Source organism: Chaetura pelagica, unplaced genomic scaffold (assembly GCF_000747805.2).
Source record: "Chaetura pelagica isolate M959 unplaced genomic scaffold, ChaPel_1.0 scaffold260, whole genome shotgun sequence".
Lineage (NCBI taxonomy): Eukaryota > Metazoa > Chordata > Aves > Apodiformes > Apodidae > Chaetura > Chaetura pelagica.
Window position 1 is genome coordinate 2,024,136 of NW_009951940.1, and position 19,316 is coordinate 2,043,451.

General features: G+C 42.0%; 1 protein-coding gene across 1 annotated transcript in view; it reads left to right on the forward strand.

Annotated features, from left to right (window-relative positions):
- Nucleotides 1-1,356: 1,356 nt before the first annotated feature.
- COL22A1 (collagen, type XXII, alpha 1) overlaps nt 1,357-19,316 on the forward strand; it is a gene marked incomplete at its 3' end in the record, with an annotated part of 84,130 nt that continues 66,170 nt past the window's right edge. Inside the window, exons 1-2 of the mRNA XM_009996707.1 lie at nt 1,357-1,447; nt 5,253-5,843. Of these exons, the coding sequence (XP_009995009.1) occupies nt 1,357-1,447; nt 5,253-5,843 (682 nt within the window). The remainder of the gene's footprint in view (nt 1,448-5,252; nt 5,844-19,316) is intronic.

The window sequence follows — 19,316 nt, forward strand, 5'->3', positions numbered from 1 at the left end:
CACCTTGTCTGCATATGACACAGACTACTGAAAATACCTGCGTTTTGTCTTGGGACAAAACAGCTCTCAGCAGTTACATAAAGATTTCCCCCCCCCTTTTTTTTTTTCTTTTTTTTTTTTATTTATTCTGTAAACCAGAATGATGTGCACTTGATTTCTGAGGTACATGGTAGAGTTAGGCCAAACATTTGGCTGGATGAGATTGGTTTTGAACAAATGCTGACACCACCATTCTTTTTGTCTGTGATTCCCTGTTGTTTTGAAAAGAAATATCCTAAAAGGCATAAGAGACTTTGCAGCAATTACTTACAACATACAGTGTTGCCTTCGTGCCTCTTACCCAGCTATCAACAGCAAGAAGCTGATGAGCATGTTAAAGGGCAGAGGAAACAGAAATTCCCTAAGAAAATAAACAAATAAATCTGTGCATTAAAGAGAAAAAGATGGATTCAGAAGCTGGGAGACAGTTTTCCATAATGATTCCTTAAGCAGTAAAGAGCTACCGAGTGGAAACTGTTCTGCACTGTGTGTATCTGGTATATAGAACTGCAATGATTTTATGGTCTGTCTAATAAAAAATAATAAAACAACAGCAATAAGTAGATCATAAAGTTTTAAAATATGAGTTGGTCTAGTGTTACAAAACATAGCTAAACTTTTAACAGCCAGGAAGTTTGCCTGGCTTTTTACAATATTGACTGACTTCAGTCAAGGTAAATGCAAACCCGTGGCCTTAAACTGAAGCTCAACCACCTGAGCTTTTCAGCTTAAGTTGAAAGATGCATTTGAGTTCAATCCTGTAAAGAAGGACCGATAGCAACAAATATACATGGAAACAGCCACGTATTTTTTAGTGCTTGTCATTTCTGAGGCTCAGAAGCAGCAATGGGTGAAGCAGCGACGGGTCGTGTGCGCTTTGCAGTGGTTTGTATCTCGCTCTGCGTTGTGTGTCTCCTAATGATGAATGTCTGGGAGGGCCAGGTCAGGAATGGTTTCCACTCCAGTGCGTTGATTGTGTAGTTGGCAGCGGGCTCAATTAAAGTATAATAATCTGGTAATCTCTCTCTTTTTTTCCATTCAGGCTGCTGCACACTGAATAGAGCCAGTGAAAGGCTATAGCTTTTGAAAAGTAGGTGAACTCCTGCCTCTTTGTCTGAGCAGTTTGTGTCCAGTTGAGTAAAATGACAGGCAGAAGAGACAGCTCCCCAAAACGTTGCTCCTGTGACTGGCATCATTACTTCTGTTTGTATTTCTATGAGGTAACACTTGCTTTTTATTTTCTCTCTAGGCTACAGATTGGATTTCTAACAAACATCTCGCCCCGGGGGAAAGACAAGCTGATGTGAGAGAGGAGAGATGTGTGGTACAGGGAGGCGCTGCCTGCCCCATCTCCTGGTTCTTCTCATGTTCATGTTCAGCGGGGAGAGAACTGAGGCACAAAGAGCAGGTATGTGCCACTCTGAATTGCCTCGTGCCCAGCAGCTGCTGGGGCTTTTATGTGGCTGAGAAGCTACTGCTGCCAGCAGGAAAGCAGTATGAAAACCAGGGAAGACATTTACTGTTGAAAAGGCATAAAAGAAATGTTAGGGTTGAAGATATCTCAGGGAACAATGATTTAACTAGCATCTCTGCTTCTCTGTAGGCTTAAAAAGGTTATGTCAGCTACCCAGAACAAGGGGAGCAACATGCAGTTTGTTCTGAACATGCTTCATCCACCCTGCACTGGCACGGAGATCTCTTCTTCCACTGCCTTCAGCGGGTTTCAGATTAGAGCTGGTGAATGGCTGGGACCTTCCTAGTGAGCTAGAGGAGACTGGGGGCACTGGTCATGCTCTCTCTCTTGGTACACACCCTCACATTGCTGGCATAGTCCCTGGTGTGGCTTCAGGCCTGTGCTGTTGGGCACTTTCCCCCAAATGCCACTGAATGCAGCTGAGGGACTGTTCCTACAGGGAATCTTGACAAGGACATTTTGCTGTTTTGGAGAGGGAGTAGCAAGAGTTATCTGGATGAATGATGCTGTACCTCAGGGATAGAAAATGGTTGTGGACACAAACTGTTTATTGATATGAAAGCCCAAAAGTACTTTTGAGATGGAGGCTTTTTGTCTCTTTTTCTAGGAAAGATGCTATTCTGTAGTCTTGGGTAATTTATAGACCTCCTATCAGTCTAAGGAATAGCAGCTTTACAGTTTAGTTATGTGATCTATGCTGTTTGGATGAGGTTTAAAGGGAATAAGTACTTAGTAACAAAACAAAGTGAAATATCCTTTTCTTTTTTTTTTTTCTGCCTGTAGCTGAATTGCAGGAAGGACATGGTGGTAGCATTTTTATGTTCATCCTGTGATTGCTTTAAATAACTTTGGGCTTATGACTTGTTTGTGAACTATTCCTAATGGCAATATGGCAAAGTCAGTGTCTGAGAGGATGAACTCAACCCTTGGAATGATGCTTCCTCAGAGCATTCCTGTAATGACAAAAATGAAAGTTCACTTTCTATGAATTATCTCCAATATTCCCTGAATGTGTTTCTTCCAGTAAACAATATTATTATAGCATTCTTGGAAAACAATCAGTTTTTCCCAGCAGCAGACATTAGACATGACTGTGCTAAAAATGCAGATTAATATTTACTAAAAGCTTTTCTGCAGGGTTTTCTCTCACTGTCATCAGGTTTGTAAGTAAAAAAATCACTGACTCTTAAGACCATGATCCTGAAACACCAGCTCTTTCTTCCCTACAATACTGCCTGAAATAGCATCACTTTTTAAACCTTAAACCCCCCTTGTTTTAAGGCTCATTGCCCTTGAACACAGCTGGGATTCATTCTGTCTATTCTGTTTGTTTTTAAATTGTAGCCATCTCACCTGCTGAGAGTCATTAAAATAAGCAACAGGAAGGTCTGTACCTTGTCAGTTTTATACTCAAACCTTTATATTCTCTAGTTAGTCTCAGTTAATTAATGTTCTTTCAGACAGAATAGATTAATATAACTGCATTTTTCAGGGGAGGGAAAGTGGAGATGTCTTGCTAACCCTGGTTTGTTATATCATAGAATCTTAGAAACACAGACTGGTTTGGGTTGGAAGGGACCTTAAAGATCATCTAAATCCAACTCCCCTGCATTGGAAGGGACACCTCCCACTAGATGAGGTTTTTCGGAGCTTCATCCAACCTACCCTTGAACACTTCCAGGAATGGGGCTTCAACAACTTTCCTGGGCAACCTGTGCCAGTGTCTCACCACCCTCACACTGAAGAATTTCCTCCTAATGTCTAATCTAAATGTCCCCTCTTCAAGTTTTAATCCATTACCCCTCGTCCTCTCACTACAAGGCTTGGTGAAAAGCCCCTCCCAGCTTTCCTGTAGCCTCTTAAGGTACTGGAATACCCTTTATAGTCTTCAAAAATCAAGCAGAACTACACTTGGCAGTAACTTACACCCCATAATATGAAATGAAACGTATAGTCATCTTCACATTGATTACCTTTGAGAGAGTTTACCCACACAGATCTTGCTTGCTCTGTGGTTAGAGACAAGCATTCCCTCACTCACAAAATGCCACCACAGAACATGCCCCCAGGTAGTTTCCAATGTGATCTCATGTGGATGGGTTGGTCTCAATGTGATCCCGGCTCCATAGGCACAGGTTGTTCCTGTAGACACTAACAGAACAAAACTTGGGATGTAGGCTGCTTCAAAAGTTAACTCAGCAACAGTTGATGCTCATTTTTCATTGTCACCTTCAACACACCAGGTGTATACTCAGCCACTCTCATGGTCATCATGCAAGGAGCACTGACCTTCAGCATTATAATGCTTAATCTGAAGGCAAATCCTCTTCATGTGGCTCAGTTACCCACACTCTCCTTTCCAGTGCTAGGGATTGTTCTGGGATTCCTGTCCTCTTCAGGGCAAGTGCAGAGCCCCAGGATGACCAAAAACGCCAAAGCTAAATTATGAACTGTAAGGTAAAAAATTTGGAGTTGAGAGAAGACTTTGTGATCTTAGGATAATAGGAAGAAGTTTTTTACAATGAGGGTGGTGAAACACTGGCACAGGTTTTCCAGAGAGGTGGTAGATGCCCCATCTCTGGAAACATTCAAGGCCAGGTTGGATGGGGCTCTGAGCAACTTGATCTAGTTGAGGATATCCCTACTTATTGTGGGTGGGTTGGATTTTTAAAACTCCTTCCAAACCAAACTATTCTATGATTCTATGATCTTCCTGTAGGCTTGAATGCTGTAGCTCACTGAGGAAATATGGCAACAGCATCGTTCTCTCCACCTTTCAATCTTGAAACTCATAATTTGCTAGGGACTATAGTCTACACTAGTGAATTAAATAATCATGTATATATTTATGTATTTCATCCAGTTGGGGCATTATATTGATTAGCATTTGGCATCTGCAGTACATTTATGACTGTATTGCCTTCTGTCTTCCATATATTCAGAAAGAGCTAGAGAACATCTCCTGGGAGATCTACTTTCTTGGCAAGCAGCTGACAAATATATGACTAGTCTGGTTTCATAGGGCAAGCAAGCTTCATTTAAAATACATTTGCCTTTTGGATCACACAGGCCTCAGATTACAAATATCATGGCTGGGGCCAGAAGGGTGGTTGTAGGGATAGGTGAACTTTTCTCTTACAAAGCAACTGCCCTTTGTTGTCAAGGAAGCCATCCTAGAATTCAATGAGTCATCCTTTAGTCAATATATAGTCAATGGCAGAGAGCCTCAAAATCAAAATAATCTTGTTATGAACTTGCTTCACCAAGACATCATGCTGAGCAAAAGAACTGCTTCTAGCTAAGCATAAATAAATCATAATGTTACAGCAAGAGGGAACATGAAAGCTTCACTACTTACGGTCAGGGTTGGCATAGGCAAGGTCAGGGCAGGTCTCTTCATCTGTCAAGGTCATTTCAGAGCATTGCCTGAGCAAAAGCACTGCAATGAAGTCTGAGAAAATAGCTTCATATGCATGCAGATGGTGTAGGTGAGAGATTGAGCAGAGGCAGTTAGCAGTGCAGGAAGAGAAAGGGTTTGCATTTCAAAGTGAAGTGTGTGCTGATCTACTGTAGGTGTCCTGAAACAGAGGAGGTGAATCACGAGGAAGAAAGGCTGAGAATCAGCACGTTCTCTGCAGGATAGCAGAAAGGTTTTGCTTCTTCCTCCAAATTGCTCACCAGGGAGCCATGCCTAGGGAATATTTGGTATATCTGCTACTCTGCTTTCATCTCCCCTTAGCAATATTTTCTGCCACTCATGCAGGTTGCAAGAATGTTCACTATGACCTTGTCTTCGTCTTGGATGCCTCCTCCAGCGTTGGAAAAGAAGATTTTGAGAAAGTTCGCCAGTGGGTGTCTAATTTGGTGGAAACTTTTGAGATTGGCCCAGACAAAACCCGTGTTGGTGTGGTGAGATACAGTGATCGTCCAACCACAGAGTTTGACCTGGGAAAGTACAAAACCCGTGAGGAAATCAAAGAGGCTGCATGGAAAATTAAGTATGATGGGGGAAATACAAACACTGGAGATGCTCTCAGGTACCTCAACACTTACAGTTTTTCCAAAGAAGCTGGTGGGAGACTTAGTGACCGAACTGTTAAGAAAGTGGCTATCCTTTTGACTGATGGAAGGAGCCAGGATTATGTCTTGGATCCAGCCACTGCAGCCCGTCAGGCTGGGATTAGGATCTTTGTTGTGGGTGTTGGTGAGGCCTTGAAAGAGGAACTCGATGAGATTGCTTCAGAACCCAAGTCTGCTCACGTGTTTCATGTCTCCGATTACAACGCCATCGATAAAATCCGGGGGAAGCTGAGAAGACGTCTCTGTGAAAGTAAGTAGAGCTCCTACTTCTTCTACATAACTATAATAGGTCAACTAGAAACCAAAAAGTGAATTCCGTTTGGTTCTGATATACTTCAGTTATTTTATCATATTTTGGATTACTGAAGATGAAGGGTGAAATCTTATTTCTATTCAGAATTTGTTTTATTTTGTATGTGATTTGGGGTTTTCCCCCTTATTTTCTGGCACTGTGCTGTGCAAAGAGTGTTCTGGATGCTGCTGAAAATGGTCATTTAGGAAGCAAAAGGATCCTTGTGCTTTTCTGCCTTTCCACAGCCCAACTCTACTGACAACTGGCGATCGCTAGTGCTCTGGCTCTCAACAGAAACCTCAGTGCTGTTTTGAATGGCTTTTAATGGAGAACAGCATGTGAAATTCACACTGAATATGTGAACTTTGAATCTACAGCCCATGGTGAAGGGAACTGTAGTGGTATTATGGCTGGTATCTATCAACACTTTAAAAGGAACAACAATACACAGACCTTTAGCTTTCCACCATTGATAAATCACTTTCTTGTTCTTGGTGACTACATACAAGTTACCTCATTTGCTGCTTTTTTTTCAGGGTGTGCTGTGGTTACTGTGAGCTCTTTGGGCCAAGTTAATGAGACATTGCTCTGGTTCCTAGGTCTGAACTTGAAAGACAACAGATGACTCCCTGTGTGATGCTGCAACATATGGCAGTGTTACCTGGTCTGCAGGCCTGGAACTTGTGTTATGGTCAAGTAGGAGAGGGTAGGATAGGGTAGAGTAGGGAAGGGTAAGATAGGGTAGTACAGAATAGAACAGAAGAGAACTATTTCAGCTGGAAGGTACCTACAATGATCCTCTAGTCCAATTGCCTGATCACTTCAGGGCTGACAAAGTTAAAGCACATTATTAAGGACATTGTCCAAATGCCTCTTAAACACTGACAGCCTTGGCACATTGACCATGTTTCTGGGAAGCTTGTTCCAGTGTTTGATCACCCTCTCAGTAAAGAAATGCTTCCTAATGTGCAGGCTAAACATCCCCTGGCCAACCCATGGCCTATCATTGGATACCAGGGAGAAAAGACCAGGTGTCAGTAAGTTGCCTGTAAAAAGCAGGACTTGTAGGTGGTTGTGAGGCTCTTTCATTGCTCTCTGTGACCTCCATTCACAATAAAAAAAAAGTGCAACATAATGCTCTGGGCTTATGTATAGTTCTTAAACAGTGACTACCAGAAGCAGGCATAAAGTAGTTGATATTGTCCAACAATATTTAGGTGGTTTTGACCTTCTCAAAAAATCACTTACCTGTCTGTCAGAGTATAATGACATTTTTCTATGGCTTTCTGAGCTCATACTATGTCTATACTATGTCCATACCACTCTGCATTAGATTGCTAAGGATTACTGGGAGCATCCTTCATCCTAAGTGTGACAGCAGTCGTTCTTCAGGGCATTTGCTTCCACCTGCAGTAGTGGGTTTGGTTGGAAGCATTAAAGGCTCTAAAACTGGAAGTGAAAAGGAAAGATTTAGTTTTACTAGATACAGGGAACTTTTAAGGGGAAAAGAGGCTGCTAAATAGATCAGTTTCAGTGTAGGAACAAACAGAATCAGATTGCCAGCCATCAGCTTCAATAAGGAAAGGGAGCAGAGAGAAGGGAATTAGCTGAACAAACATGGAGGAGATCATGGGCACATACTGAGTATCATGTAGGCAGAGCTGTAAGGATGTTAACAGTGACAAGAGGAATTGAGTATTCAGGTACACAGGACATTGTGAATGGAGGTGGATTTGAGGAAGTGGAGGCAAGGGTAGAAAGAGGAGTTATCAACTGGGACATCAAACACTGGTTCAATGGGCTGATTTTCACAGCAAGAGCAGTTATAGAAGACAGGTCTGCCATAGCTGTTCCTGGACAGTGTTCTGATCTATGAACTCTGGTGAGATGTTGTAACATCCCCAGATCCTTCCTTCCAGCCTCAGTGGGGGACACCATCTCAGAATCTGGCCTCAGTCCCTCTCATAGCAATTGGATCCTGTTTTTTTCCTGTTTTCCCAGGATATCAAAAAGAGTTTATTTCCCTCTACTTCTCTCTCATGAGAACCCATACGTGGATCACTGTGTCCAGTTCTGGAACCTTCAACACAGGAAGGCCATGGAGCTCTTGGGGTGAATCCAGAGCAGGGCCACAAAGATATTCATAGGGCTGGAGCACCTCTCTTATGGAGACAGGCTGAGAGAGCTGGGGTTCAGCTTGGAGAAGAGAAGGCTTTGAGAAGACCTCATAGTGGCCTTATAGTACCTGAAGGGGCTACAGGAAAGCTGGGGAGGGGCTTTATACAAGGGCTTGTAGTGATAGAACAAGTGGTAACGGATTAAAACTCTAACTTGGGAGATTAAGGTTAGACATGAGGAAAAAATTCTTTAGTGTGAGGGTGGTGAGACGCTGGCACACATTGCCCAGGGAGGTTGTGGAAGCCCCATCCCTGGAACTGTTCAAGTCCAGGTTGGATGAGGCTCTGAGCAACCTGATCTGGTGGGAGGTGTCCCTGCCCATGCAGGGAGGTTGGGACTAGATGATCCTTAAGCTCCTTTTCAACCCAAACCATTCAGTGATCCTCTTCCTCTGTACCTAAGTCTTTTCTGTTTGGAAGGCTGTGCATATATTCCATAAGTATTTCTTCCTAAATTTAAATCAAGGAAACTACTCTTTGACAGCCTTGTCCTGTTCTTTTATTTATTTATTTAGTTGATTGTTTTGCATGCTCAATGCTTTCAATGAGATCCCAATTCTTGCTATCCCTGAAGCCAGCCACTGAAATAGAGGGTGAGACAATGAGAGCACCATGAGCAGATGCATTATCGTAGAGATCAGAGAACTTTTTTTGTTGTCTGGATATGTGAAGTGGAACTGTTTTGGGAAGTGAGAGAGGGCAGGTGGCAAACAGGACCGAGTATTTTCTTGTGCCTGTGCCACTTTGAAATTTCATGTTAGCACAGTAGGAATAGGAAAGGAGTTCACTGAAAGGGCTATGCCTTACATATATTTAGAAGGTAAAACTTTTAATAGCTGTTGTAGTTAACTTTCTGTGGTTTTACTGACAGCTCTGCATGAAACAGGGACATTGAAACCACCGGGTGTGTGGAGGACGTGACTAGGGCACATGCCAAACTGCTGTTTAGTTTGTGCACATTCTAAGACAAAAGCATATATTGCCACAGCCAAGCTGGGGTTTTAATAGACATAATCCTTTGTGAGCTCCTGGGAGACACATGAATCAAAGAATGGAAATGGTTGAGGGAAAGTTTTTTTTGTCCCATTGGCTGGACTACCAAAATGTGAAGAGCCAATCAGTGCTGCAAATACTGCATTTCATGCCAGCAGCTGTTCAGAATGACTTGTCTCAGGTCTCACTGGACATCTGTCCTAGACTCAGTCATTCCATTTTGCTATATTTGACTGAATTTATTGCTAAGAACATGTTGTTAGGTGCCTTAATAGCATTTTAGCTCTCATTTGATCTTGTGGAAGCAAGCATAGCAGAATCAAAAAATAACATGTCTACTTCGTGGGACATTGTGGCAGTGGGGGGTATTTTTGCCAAACGTCTCCATTACATTTTGGACTATAGTTAGCAGGCAAAAATGGGTGATGCTTTCACAGGAAAGCAGGAGAGATGCATTCTGCTAAAAATTCCAGAGATGTTACATGCTTCCTAAATAGGGTTTCTGCTTATATCTTGTAACAGGCAGCTATGGAATATTTAAAAATAAACCAGCATCTGCTTCTGGTAGGTAAATAGTAGGTTTAAGCTTATCAAAGAGAGCTAATTGCTCTGATTTTAACCCAGATTTAATTTAAAGATGGAATTGATAAGTTAGTGTATGTACAAAATTGCCAACCTGGCTGGAAACTGGCAGCACTGAGGTTTAACAGTATCATCTGGCATTTAATCCTTGGTGTGGGAGATGTTGCAATGGTGACCTAAAACACCCATACCTGCACAGAGGGAATTGTTTCTTACAAACACTGATTACAATGCTTTGGATGCTGTAATATTTGAGTTTATTCAGCAGGTGATAAGATATAATTTACAAAGCTGAGCAGGAACATTCTCCAAAATGCTTGGAGAACAAAATGTTTGTCATTCTCAGTCTTTTCTGGCTCTGTGAAGTAGAAGCCTGGGGTTTGGCACCCTTGGAGTAGACCCTGTGGATGTGCTATTGCTAAGCCTCTGCTCTTCTGCAAAAGTCATATTTCTCAGCTTGAAAAGAAATTTGGCTTTAGAGGTACAGTCTCTGCTAAGATCTGGGTTTGTTTTTTCCTACAGCTAGTAACAGGAGAAACACAAGCAGATGTTTTCTATAGGAGTATTGGGCTCAACATTGATCTGTGTCCAGTAGTGACTTTCATGTGTTATGTAGCCCTTTCTACAGCCAGTTTTTAGTTGCCTGTGAGCTTGATTAACTCCTTGAAAGATGATTTCCTCTGCACATCCATGGAAAACCAAAAGGACTATGTCATGATATGAATCTCTTGCTTTGCAGACACAAGGAGATGAAGTTGTAATGTTCCAGTGACTGGTTGGTACCATTGGTTTGTCACTGATTTCAGCTGAGGTAGTGAGGCCTGTGATAAAATATCAAAAGCAGTTGCATGTTCACATGGTTCATAGCATATATTTTTCTATTTGTACATGTCTTTATTGATTTTGGGTTGTGTATGCAGGACATAAAATACAGGCCTTGTGCTACCACTGTTCTCTTTCTGATGCAAAAGGACTTTCTGGCTTCAAGGGAACACCTTGACTACCATAAAAGCAAAAAAAGCTTCAGAAATTCCTTTTCCTGAAGTCAGCTTTGCTCAGGTTTGTGGCATGTTCACAGAAGAACACCCAGCTGTTTCTTCTTGGATTTTAGTGTTTAAAATATCTCATACACAGAGGCCATGACAAAGAGCAGGTGTCTGCATTGCCATAACTTGACAGACAGTTCCTAAAAGACTTACCAATGTAGTAAATCTAACAAGTACTGAAATATCTAAGCCCATCAGCTTTCTGTTGACCTTTTATACTTCTTGTTGAGTTCTGGTTTCACTGTCAAAACATTGATTTTTAGATATCTTTGCCTTAGACATCACAGAATAGGGAAGGAAGTGGAACTCAGCAGGAGTGAGAATCCTAAAGTGTTTTGATGAAATCAGTTGTGGGAGTAGTTTTAATTCTTTTAGTTTGCTGAGCAGAATTTGTGGATGTGGGAATTTGTAGGCTGGTTTTACTTCCATAGTTGGAGTATGACTTGAGTTCTTCAAAGGTTCAGCTTGGGAGTGGTTTAAGTCTTGCTTGGTCTTATTGCAAGACCTCACTGTTGTGATGGTTTGTAGAGACCTCTTACAAATGTGAACATATCTGGCAGCATTTGGCACATGCCTCAAGTGCACCTACACACTAGGAAAAATCTGTGGTGTTGACATCCATGTTGAATGCAAAGGTTTTGAGGTGTTTTGGGATAATAACTGATGTCTAACAGGCTGGTTAAAGTCTGACTAGCACAATATGCTCTGTGAAGATAATCTGCTTCTACGTCATGTATCCATCACATGTCGCAACAGGCAGCATTCCTAGTGGGACATTCCACGCTCAGCTGCTTAACAGGATGTTCAGGGTAGGTGCAGCTACTAACATTTTGATTCTCACTTGAAAATCTAGTCACTTCCAGATGGTTTGGGAAGTCTTATAAAAGCTCAGCAGTCAACTGCTGCTTTTTAAAAAAAACCTGCAGCTAGGTAGTAACCCAGCTGGTATCACCTCTGATATGCTGTGTTGCTTCTTGATTCTCTTCTCCCTCAGCTGCAGTGTTGGCTTTCTCAAACTCTTGTAACATCTCCAACTTCTAGCAATCTCTCATGTCACAGATGACAGGATCACACATCTTTTCATCCCCACATTTCCTGACTAACTGTAGTTTCCTGCAAAGGCATAAAAGGCCTGAATTTCCAGCTGATTTATCTTTTGCTTGAAAGGGAAGACAAAAATCATTTTTCAAGGATGATATGCTGGGAGGAGATAAAATATTTGATGGGCTTTGTGGTGATGACATTATGCAGCTTTCTTCTGCCATTGGGTGGGTTGAAGGACAGCCTGGTATCTTGGATTATGACTCCATGAAGCACAAAAAAGATACTCTTTACTATTACTTTTTTTTGTTTGTTTTCAAATCAAACACCTAAGTCTCTCAGGTCTGATTTTCCACTTGGTCCAGCCAGAGCAAGTGAGTTCCAGAGCTGGTGTCTGGCAAGCAGAGATCCTTGAGCTCAGGGAAGGAGCAGTTGCTGCTGGTTGCTCCTCAGCTCCTCCATGGATCAGGTAGCAGTGACTGTTTTCCCAGATCATGACCACAGTTCTGTTCTGCCACTGTGCAATCTCCATAGCACTTAAGGAACTTCCTGTTTTTCTTGGAACTCTGAAGTGAATAGCTTTATTCTGAGATTAGCAACAGGACTGTTTTATGACCAGTCAAAACCAGCCCTTCTGCTAAAAAAATAAAGCCTTATTCTTCCTAACTTCCTTCTCCCATCTGCCAGCACAGACATTTGTGTGGCCTCACCATGAATCATAGAATCATAGAATCCTAGGGGTTGGAAGGGACCTCAAAAGATCATCTAGTCCAATCCCCCCTGCCAGAGCAGGGTCACCTAGAGTACATCACATAGGAACGCATCCAGGTGGGTTTTGAATGTCTCCAGTGAAGGAGACTCCACAACCTCCCTGGGCAGCCTGTTCCAGGGCTCTGTCACTCTTACAGTAAAAAAATTTCTTCGGATATTCACCTTGAACCTCCTATGCTCCTATGCTACATGTCAATGAAGTCAATGAACGATCTTGTTTTATTTCCCAGATTAGTTTTTACTCAGGTTTAGTTCACCCTGAAGCAAGATGGACATTCACTGTCCCATGGGAGGAACTGGTACAAGGTGAGAACAAATCCTGAGAGGCAGGATGAAGACCTGGGCTGCACCCTTTGGTACAATGCTAGCTCACATCAGCTTGATGAATATTAGCTGGGGACTTCAGAAAGCTGAAGAAAGGTGGGAAAATCACCCATGTGCTCCGACTGTAAATGTGAGCCTGTGCTCTGCTGTTCTCTCTATATGTGCACAAAGTGGGTTGCTGGGCAGATTCTTCCCCTTCAAACTCCACTTCCAGGCTTCAGGACAGCTTGCTTGCCATGGATAAACTTCATGTATAACAAAATATTCCACTGTAGACAGATCTCTTAATGATTCTGTTCCATTTTCCTTCATCAGACTTTTCAGTATTCATAACTGTACCTAACTACTGCAGCTTTACTGCTGGCTTAGCTGCTGGTTGTTTGTGGGGGTAGCTGCAATGACTGAGCTCTCCCACCTTGGACACATACTCTGCCTGGCTGGGAGCATCTTGCTGGGAGTCACTGATAGGTGGGATGAGCGAGCTGACCACCACCTTCACCTCAGTACACACCATCAGTCCCTTCAGGCACCACTGTGATACTTCCGTGATCCTGCACCTGGGCACCTTCTCTCCCCTGAATGGTTCATAGCTCTGATAGAGGTTAGGAAAGAGATTTATCAATTTATATTTCTCCCCTTCTACATTGGAAAAAGCAATGTCGTAGACAGAGCCTTCAGGTGAGGAGGAAATTCAGCCTTGCTGCAGCTGTGGCCTGGTTTTCACCTTTTTGCTTAGAGAGGGACGAACCCAACAGGCATCCAAACACGGCAGTTTTAGAAATCACTCTATGAATTGTGAATCACTCTAAGAATGGTGTTATTTATTTTATACAGTTGAGAGAGGGAGTCTGTTCCAAGCCTGCAGCTTCATACACCTTGGTAAGGGACTCTGAAGGTGTGGAGTAATGGAATCATAGAATGGTTTGGGTTGGAAGGGACCAGAAGGATAAGAAAGGGAGATTGGTTAAACATTTTGCACTTGCCTTCCTTATCTGTAGTTTCTTGCTTAAACAGTTAGATATGAATAGTAGCATCATAAACCATGGGCAATCACTTTACATAAAGCAGTGAATCTCTTGACTTCCAACAACAAAATCTAGATGAATGATAAAATCTCTCCTAGCTTGTCATACTTTTTCCTGCATTTCAGACAAGAAATCTTTGTGAACAATGTTTGATGTACAGTAAAACTAATTGTAAAGGCAGAGAGAAGATGAGACTCATAACAAATAAAAGTAAATCCCAGACATTAGAAAGAAGCATTGAGACAATCAGGAAAAGTATGAGTCTCAGTGGCAGGAGAAATTACACCTTATGAACAAGTAATGTGCCATTTAGAGAACAAAAAGAGGAAAAATATGGTGACTATGGGAGCCATTTCTAAATAGTGTAGGAATGAAAGAGAAGTACAGAAATAGGAACAGGCAAAAAGCTGGAACATATTGTCATGTGCTGAAAGTTATTAGTAGCTTGTTTTTCAACACTGCCTGCAGCTCTCATTGATTTCCAGGAGGTGTGGGTGCTCAGCACTCTGAAAATTAGGCTGTGGAGCCCAATACTTATCCAGCTGCAGTCAGAAGGAGGGTTTCTTTCTGCTTCAGGGAAGTCCTTTCTTCCATGGAAAGGAGAGAACTCCTTCTTGGGGCAGCACTGCCTGTCTTGGTGTTTGCTTTCTGCTGGGCAGATAGGAATAACCACTGAAGCTGGGCAGATATTTACCAGGAGACTGGGGCAAGGCACACAAAGGTGTGAGGTTTTAGGTTTTAGGTTTGGTTACAGGCTTTCTGTCCATGCAAAAAACCCTCGTTATGTGTCCTTCACAGAGCTGAAAGGTCTTTAAATCTCAGCAGCTCTTGTGCAGTCAGGTCTTTCTTCCTCCATTAACAGCTCCTAAACTGGCTGGAGACTGAAAGAACAACACCTATTTCATGTTCTAGGCCTGGGTTTTTTTTACTCTTCAGGTGGCTGTTCCCACAAAATCTAGTGGTATCTTTCAGCATAAGCTACAATGGAGCCAGACCATCACCTGATTTGGTGCACATGTAAATTAAAGATTCCCTCTGCTCTCCCTCGATTTGGGGATATACTTATGTTTAGGCTAGGGAAGGCCAAGTCAGGAGAGGTGCTATGGAGATTTAGTCCAGTTCTGCTTTTAGGATTTACTGCAAATGATGGAGAGGTGTGTTTGTCAGAGTGTGCAATACCCCATGCAATGCAGCAAAGGTCCCATCATAACATATTAGACTTTTCTTGAAACCTAATGGGCTTTCTTAACCCTGCAGCATCTTATGAAATTAATGTTTCTGTGAACCTCCCATAGCAATGGTGAACTTGGTCTCATGGCTGGGTTGGGTTATTTTTTTTCTGGCTCCATGTATTCAAGTCTCAAAGTCTAGTGATGAATAACTGCAATGAGAGCTGCAGATCCCAAGATTCCAGGTAATGAGGGAGCTTGGAGGTACCATGGAGGGTGCTGGGTCTTGCAGGAAAGACGTGGCTTGTGCTGGTCACAGGCTGCCTGTCATACTTGAGCAAAAATTTAGCACAAAACCTTTGCCCTGGGTAAATGGCCACTTCCTCATCAAACAGCTTCACGGGGATGTTTGTGACCTGTCACAGAATGGGAATCAAGGTCTTTGCGTCAACTGAAAGTTATGGAAACAATTTTGCAGCCAGAAGTGAGCTGGAAAAGCAAAACCATGCTCAGACCTAGAGAACCTGTCACATTAATACACAAAACAAAATGGGTAGAACTGCCTATTTTTAAGATCTCTGGTGAAACCATTGCTTCCAGCTCTGTGTTTTGCTGAGCTGTCTTTAGAAGCCCGTGCTATTTATCCCAGTGCCCAGCACCAAAGCAAAGCTTGTCATTTAAATTTCTAAGGGCTTATTTGGAAGCTCTGTGTAGATTTCTGATACAAGTAAAGCTGGTGTGGAACCTCTGCAGAAGAGATCTTAATGTTATTACTGGAGTTCAAACTCAAATGACATAACAATTTCCTTTTTCATCTGTTGGTAATATGAACGGGTTCATCCCTTCTTCTGTGGAAGTTTGCAAAGGTTATCAGCCTTTCTGCTGCTGAATTTCAATTTCTCATTTTGTTTTCAAATGAAGTGAGCCAACAGACAAAATTGAATTGTAATGTACTGGTCTGCTGAGAATATTTCTTCCCCAGTGGTAGAGCTGCAGCATGGTTTAGCTGGTGGGTTATTTTTGGTAGTAAATTGTAGGGTTAGTGTTTCAATCCCATCAAGTTCCCTACAAGTTACACCCAAAGACAAAATTTCTTTTCAAATCAGTAATCTTGTTTATAATGTGAAATAAAAGCAGTGGGAGCATTTCAAACACCTACGAGAACTGCTTTTTGATAAAGTAGTAATTAGATTCTTTAAAATGCAAATAAGGGATTATAACAGGCTTTGCTGTATTCATGTAGCTACAACTGATGGAGAACAGTTCAGAGTTCTGCATAAAATGCCATTTCATATGCTCTTCATTTTGGGAACTGCAAGTACTGCTGCTGATGCTGACCAGAAGTAGGGAGGGTGTCTTTCAGGGAAGGTAGCTCAGTTGGTCACTGTCGTTTTTATCCCTTGCTGCCCTCAACTGTTGAATAGCAGCCTCGTGTGATGTCAGGTTTAAAGACTATGTTCATTCCATTATCTCTTAATAATCAGTGTTCTGTGTCAGTTTGGCTTTAAATTGATCTGTACTCAAGGAAATGAGGAAATGTATATATAAATATATATGTGTGTGTTTATATATATGTATATATATATATATACATACACCTTTGGAAAATAAAAGTGTGTCCATTCAGCCTGAAGCATAAGTCTATTTTTTTATAGTGAGGTAGATAAAAAGCTGTAACAGGTTAAAGCCCTAGTGGAGTTGAAATACAGGACATTTTTACCGCAGTGTAACTACACACAATCAACCCAATCCACCAACTCTGGGCAAGACTTCGTTTAGCTACACTGCAGCTTTTTCACTGTGCTTTTTCCCCCAGGGTTTTACAGCAAGATGGATAGCATATATTAGTTATCTACTATAAAAACCTCTCAGTTTTGCCAGCGAAGACATAACATCTCTGAGAGAGGCTACAACACTAATCTGACACAAGTAGGATGGAGCAGCAGAATGTCAGTCACTGGTGCTAACGCTTTCTGGCAAATGAATCTAATAGCTGGAGGGTGTTTCTGAGTTTAGAACAGATATGGGATCAGAACTGAGATCCATACATTGAATTAAATTTTGTATTTAAAATATATTTGTGTGTTTATATATATGTATATATATATATATACATACACCTTTGGAAAATAAAAGTGTGTCCATTCAGCCTGAAGCATAAGTCTATTTTTTTATAGTGAGGTAGATAAAAAGCTGTAACAGGTTAAAGCCCTAGTGGAGTTGAAATACAGGACATTTTTACCGCAGTGTAACTACACACAATCAACCCAATCCACCAACTCTGGGCAAGAATTCGTTTAGCTACACTGCAGCTTTTTCACTGTGCTTTTTCCCCCAGGGTTTTACAGCAAGATGGATAGCATATATTAGTTATCTACTATAAAAACCTCTCAGTTTTGCCAGCGAAGACATAACATCTCTGAGAGAGGCTACAACACTAATCTGACACAAGTAGGATGGAGCAGCAGAATGTCAGTCACTGGTGCTAACGCTTTCTGGCAAATGAATCTAATAGCTGGAGGGTGTTTCTGAGTTTAGAACAGATATGGGATCAGAACTGAGATCCATACATTGAATTAAATTTTGTATTTTTATATTCAAGTATCATCAGTGGGACTCATATCACCTAACTGCAGTGGCCTGAAAGTTATTTGTCTAGACTCTTTTGATAGTCAGTGGAAAGGAGCATACACCTCCAGAGAGTGATTCATCCTTCTCAAAGGATGAAATTCAGCCCCTGAGTGCCTGTCTTCTTCATTAACTTCAGAGAGAGCTTAGATAACTTGCTTATACCCAACTCCTCACTTTGAGATCCAAAAGCAAGAGCTGAATCTAACCCTGTTGTGTCCTGGGAATACAATAAAATTTGGTGTCTTATGTCAGTAAATCAGTCTGTTGGAAAGTACATTACTGATGTGTAGGGAAGCTGTGGATGCCCCATCCCTGGAAGTGTTCAAGGTCAGGCTGAATGGGGCACTGAGCAACGTGGTATAATGGAAGGTGCCCCTGCCAGTGCAGGGGGGTTGGATCTAGATGATCATTAAGGTCTCTTCCAACCCAAACTATTCTATGATTCTATGACTCTGTGGTTCTATGATTCTACAATAAAGGCCAGTGTGGTTGCAAGCTCAGGCACATTTGTTTGTTTCTCCCCTCCTTGTGCAGTTGCAGGAAGAAGATGCAGGTTTAGAGAACCCTTGTCAAGTCTTGCCATACGTCTTGGGTCAAACATTTCACTGCTACAGTAGTCCACTGCTACTGTAGTCCATCCCTAAGAGACTACTCCTGTGCAAGTCATGAGTTCCTTGCCCTTATCTTGGGCTTCTTCCTAAACGCTGTGGTAAATTGGCCCTTGAAGGAAAGTGCATTGAGATGCTGCCTGCTGCAGTCTGTTGACTCATTATAGCAAGGAGGTAGTGCTTTAAAAAGCAACTAATGGCTGAAATAAAATTAAGAGTAGTACAGAAAGAGACAGCTTTTTAAAATTAATGTTGAAAGACACCTTTGCTGCAAAAAGCCTTTTCTTGTTAATTGAAGCATGAAAGTTGCATCCTGAGACAGTTCCACAAATTCACTCTTGCTTAATGATCCTTCTGTTTTCCACTATAACAAAGTAAGACCCCAAAACAAACTGTTCTCTACTGGAATCAAAATGGGAAGGGTGCCAGCTCAGGCCAGCTTGTGTGTTAACCAGGACTGTGTTACTGGTCCATATTGATTGCCCTCCCATGCAGAGAAGCAAGGAATTCACTTACAGAACTGGGGTGAAAAACAAAAGAAAAAACAATGGAAGAACTGCTGATGCATCTTGTGATTTTGGGGCTATGAATGGGGCTGGGAAGCTGGCAAATGACTCTGAACCAGCAGAGTTCTTAAGTATGACTTTAAGTTATTAAAGAAATGTTCATTCAAGTTTTTGATGAATCCCCTGCAGGTGCTGTTTGCACAAGTGTCCACATGAATGATGGCTCTGCAATAGTCTGTGCTCCACTGGGAGACAGCATGGCTCGTTTGAAATACTTTAACTCTTGTATATAAACATGGCACACATAATAAGGGTCATGGCAGAGAGAGAATGTGGTCATGGCAGATGATCCCAGGAGACTGAAGTGGTGCAGACCAGCCTTTGACTCTCAGGTTCCTGAAATCCAATCTCAAGTGCTCTCTGGTGAAAAACACTGCACAGCTCCAGCAGAGGTAAAAGAGGCTGCTTGGCACTTTGGGAAGGAAAGTCACTTGGGTGTCTAGACTAATAACTTTGGATATCTATTATTTTTTCTGATTCCTGACACACTATTTCCCT